Source organism: Hermetia illucens, chromosome 2 (genome assembly GCF_905115235.1).
Source record: "Hermetia illucens chromosome 2, iHerIll2.2.curated.20191125, whole genome shotgun sequence".
In the NCBI taxonomy this organism is placed as follows: Eukaryota; Metazoa; Arthropoda; class Insecta; order Diptera; family Stratiomyidae; genus Hermetia; species Hermetia illucens.
In genome coordinates, this window is record NC_051850.1 from 112,562,716 (window position 1) to 112,566,725 (window position 4,010).

The window sequence follows — 4,010 nt, forward strand, 5'->3', positions numbered from 1 at the left end:
TTTATAGATGTATGTCCTTAAAATGTTCTAAGCTGCTTTTCGCCGATCAGAAGCTTTGCTAAACTTGGTATCCGGGAAAACGAAAAAAGTACCTATGCAATTTTCCTTTTCGATTGCCAATGTTGAGTTCCACTATGTTGTATTTCCCCTTTTTCGTATATCGAGCAACTTTTCTCTTAAATTTTTCTCATGTTACTGATACGAGCCCATAGAGTTGTCTGAAATAATAAAAAACTTGTTGTTTCTTTTTCGTTGGTGTGGATATTTATTCTTGCAAATACCGATATTTCGGGAACCACTTGCTCCCTTCATCAGTGCTAACCAGTCCTGACTGGGTAGAATATGTTTGTTTATTTTTTTGGGCATCGATTTGTCGGTCTAAAGATTTTTTAAAAATCGTAGTAAATAATAGTTTCTGCCAATTGTGTTGTGACTGTTTCGAGTTATATAGATTCTGATTTATTCAGCTGTGGAAAAATCTCTGACGATGAAATCTGTCTACATATTTTATGTGCTGCTTACCAGGATTCATTTATCTTTACTTGAAATAGTAACCGATTGTAATTGACCGGATTATGAAGAAAGCTTCGATACCTCTTCATGAGCTGATCATCAAATTCTTTGACTTCTTCAACGGCGTTATGGACTCATATTGAGTGCGTGGGTCACTAAAATAGAGTAGTTTTTAAAATAAAACCCATGCTGAGGGCAAATTACAAAAGAAACTCGTACTTTCGCAGGCAAAATTGAAATCCGGCCAGAGTTAAAAAATTCGTAATAGTGACATTAATTCTTAGTGTACACACCTTCACAGCGAATGATTTCGTGCACATGGGGGTCAATTTAATCCCAGACCATTTTCGACATCAACAAATTAATCGTTGGAAACACCGCATAATTTCACTCAGGCCATAGAGTTGATTTTTTAATTCCCTTTTAAGTGTTAGCACACTCTAACTTTTCATAAATTTTGGATTTTATTTGCACCTTTACGACTAATTTTCCGACTAACGTCAAAAAAAACAATTTTCTGTGGAATGATTATACCGTAAATTACTATCTAATCACTTTTGAAAATAATTTCAGGAGACACCCCTTAATATCCCATCGGTTGTATTCAGTGCTGCCATAAACACTTACGTGCTTCGAAAAAATATTTGTTGACAGTTCGTTTGACGTCCAATTTTCCTGATGTCTACATTGACTTCTTCCTGTCAGACGTTGTAAATAAAGCAATTTTTCTTATATTACTTGCGGCATTGGCACAGTTCATCCGGCAAAATGTCAGGTGCAATCAAGAAGGTATTGGGAGTTAGTGATAAATTACCTTTCACAATCCAACTAAGCCTGGCTTACTGTGTTATGTCATACCATCCCTAACCTCACTGGTCGTATAGGGCTTCACTAACTGGAACAATTTCTTTTCAGTCAACCGGTCTCACGGGCTTGGCTGTAGCTGCAAACCCGCATCACACTTTGGGCATCCTTTACTCGAAAATTTTGAGAACTCTAACCAAAATGCCAGGCGATGCTGCTTATAGGAAATACACCGAGAAGATTGTCACTGAACGCAACAAGATTCTCTCTAGTGTGAGTTACACATATTGGAATTCTGTAAACGACTTGTACTAATGGATCGTATCGTGTCCTTTCCAGACGAAAGATGTTGGCGCTGTCGAGAAGGCTATTGGATGCGGACAAGTGGAAGAACTCATCGTCCAAGCCGAAAATGAACTGATCCTTGCCCGTAAAATGTTGGGTTGGAAACCATGGGAACCTCTCATTAAACCAATTCCAGCGAAGCAATGGGACTGGCCCCCAGCACAAATCAAGGAACCGAAAATTTAGAAACTGCAATTAGAAGAGTCATTTAAATCAGCAAAATATAAGTCCTATTAAAGTAAATAATGTTTAGACTAATTCTTGGAAATCCCAAGGGCGCCTTTATTTCTATCTGTTTTATCCACTGATAATTGACAACGCAGCCCTCTTCCTGTAGTAGGATGCTGTGAACTCGGGCATTATCGAAACTTTTGAATTCGTTGAGACTAATCCTGATTACATCGTTTTCTCCATTCAGATAAGGCAAAACAACGATTGCCATTGGGAAGGGAAATATCAGTAACAATAGATTTGGATCGGCCTCAATTGAAAAGTCACTACGCTAAAAATTATATGGTCATCAGCCTTTTTTAAACTTCACTTTCAATTATTGTAGGTTGTACATTCATTTCTTCAATTAATGCGGTTAAACCAATCATCATGCTTCCAAAACGATCCATAACTTTAGAACATGTGGACCCAAAAAGTAGAAAGAAACATCAAATATCATCACAATCATCAGCCCAGCCACCCGTAGTCTAGGTCCGTCAATTCGACATCCTTAGCGGTTGCCTGACCCCATCGTTCCGTCTAAGCGGGATATACTACGTCTTCTTTTCCTACCAGCTACCAAGTAGCTAATTGGGCACGATTTTATCCACAACCAAATTATCGTAATATCGTTTATAGACCACGGATTCATCTATCTTCCTGAAAGGAGCTAAAAATTCCTCGAAGGATTCTCGCATTCGAGGACTGGCAAAATCATTGCCTTGTACAGTAGGAACTTTGATCTTTTGACTCTGTTGACTGCTAACAACCGTGCGTCGATTTCGTCATTATAGCTGTTATCGGTTATGATTTTCGACTCCCTAAAAAAGGGAAATGTTGGACAGTTTCAAAGTTGTTGTCTTTTATATTCATTGTTTTCAGTTGTGTAATGGGTTTTAGATCGTTTTTGTATGTACTTCGCCTTGCCTTCGTGGCTGCCCAAAATCTTGCCCATTTTTACTCAATTTGGATGAAGTATGGAATTAATTGACTGGGCGCAGGGAGAAAATTCCGATTTGCCACTGCTTTGCCTGGGATGACGCCTCTTTTGTATTGGCGGATGGTGTTAGCTAAGCAAATTAAAAGAGAATATCTTATAGATGGTGCTCAGCAACGTAGTACCTATATTATTGCAACGAGTGATATCCTCTTTTTCATGTACGGGATAGATAATGTCTCGTTGCCAATCATTAGGCATTGATTCTCTATATCAAGCCTTGAACATAAATTAATGAACCGCTTGATGTAGTTGGTCGCCCACATATTTAACCAGTTCGGCTGTTATTTTATCGACTCTCGGTGAAAACCAATGGGGTGCACACTTACCGTGTCTTTCAAGTTCAGTGGTGGAAGCGTTTTTCCGCCTGTGAAGTCGCTTGATCTGCTTGATGAGGTTCGTGGTAAGCGTGCCCGCGTTCTTTGAGATTAGTGCGTATTGTACGAAATACAGCACGATTTCAGTCCATTCCTAGCTTACAATCATCGTCGCACCAATCGTTCCGAGACATTGGTTCTTTTTCTTGGCAGAGTTGTCGTTGTGTTTATTAAAACCTGAATATGGAACAATTGCAATGTTTCCCGCTTTTTGACGCATTAATTTTCCATTATTCGCAATTAGAGCTACCAGTCATTAAGGCCAGGTTTTTGATTTTGATTTTGTTGAGCAGCTCAGACTTTTTGACACTATTCACGGAAAACGTTTTAATTTTGTAACGGTAAAAGACAGAAGCCAATCCATAAAACAATTTTGCTCGAAGGAGTGGTGCTATCCACTATTGAATATTGGAATATTGAAAAAACAATGTATCTTTTAGTCATTGGAAATCAAAATTCCAAAAACCGATACACACAAAAAAAGTCGAATCCAAGTTAATCAAATTGCATGTTAAATTATTCCAGGGAGCGGTGTCAGATAAGTTGCCTGAACTTCATTTGGTAGGAGTAAAGAGGGCCTCCATTTAACAAGCTTAAGGTCACAGTAGATCTACTATAGGCAGTACCCTTACAAAAATGACCCCACTTGCAAATGTGCTTGCAGAAGCTTATCTGTACACATCAGAGACGCTAAACAAGGAAAAGGCATAATCTTCGTCAAATCGTATTGGTAAGAGAGAGACCGGTGAACTTTTGCTATTCTG

At 38.7% G+C, this 4,010-nt stretch overlaps 1 protein-coding gene and 1 long non-coding RNA gene across 2 annotated transcripts; one reads left to right on the forward strand and one right to left on the reverse strand.

Annotated features, from left to right (window-relative positions):
* Window positions 1-307: 307 nt before the first annotated feature.
* LOC119648669 lies at window positions 308-1,019 on the reverse strand. The gene is made up of 3 exons (XR_005249051.1): window positions 733-1,019; window positions 523-668; window positions 308-467 (listed from the first exon to the last, which is right to left on the reverse strand). It is a non-coding gene; the product is annotated as an uncharacterized LOC119648669 (long non-coding RNA).
* Window positions 1,020-1,140: 121 nt separating this feature from the next.
* Window positions 1,141-1,908, forward strand: LOC119648668 (NADH dehydrogenase [ubiquinone] 1 alpha subcomplex subunit 5). The gene is made up of 3 exons (XM_038050456.1): window positions 1,141-1,302; window positions 1,429-1,590; window positions 1,657-1,908. Exons 1-3 carry the CDS (start codon window positions 1,282-1,284, stop codon window positions 1,846-1,848), a joined length of 375 nt encoding a protein of 124 aa, XP_037906384.1. The 5' UTR covers window positions 1,141-1,281; the 3' UTR covers window positions 1,849-1,908.
* Window positions 1,909-4,010: the final 2,102 nt, after the last annotated feature.

Bases quoted from the DNA above. Each gene is read 5' to 3' on its own strand.
- LOC119648668 (XM_038050456.1), top strand. From the start codon at position 1,282: ATGTCAGGTGCAATCAAGAAG. The intron at 1,303-1,428 runs GTATTGGGAGTT...ATTTCTTTTCAG, and splicing joins TGTCAGGTGCAATCAAGAAG to TCAACCGGTCTCACGGGCTT. The intron at 1,591-1,656 runs GTGAGTTACACA...TGTCCTTTCCAG, and splicing joins GCAACAAGATTCTCTCTAGT to ACGAAAGATGTTGGCGCTGT.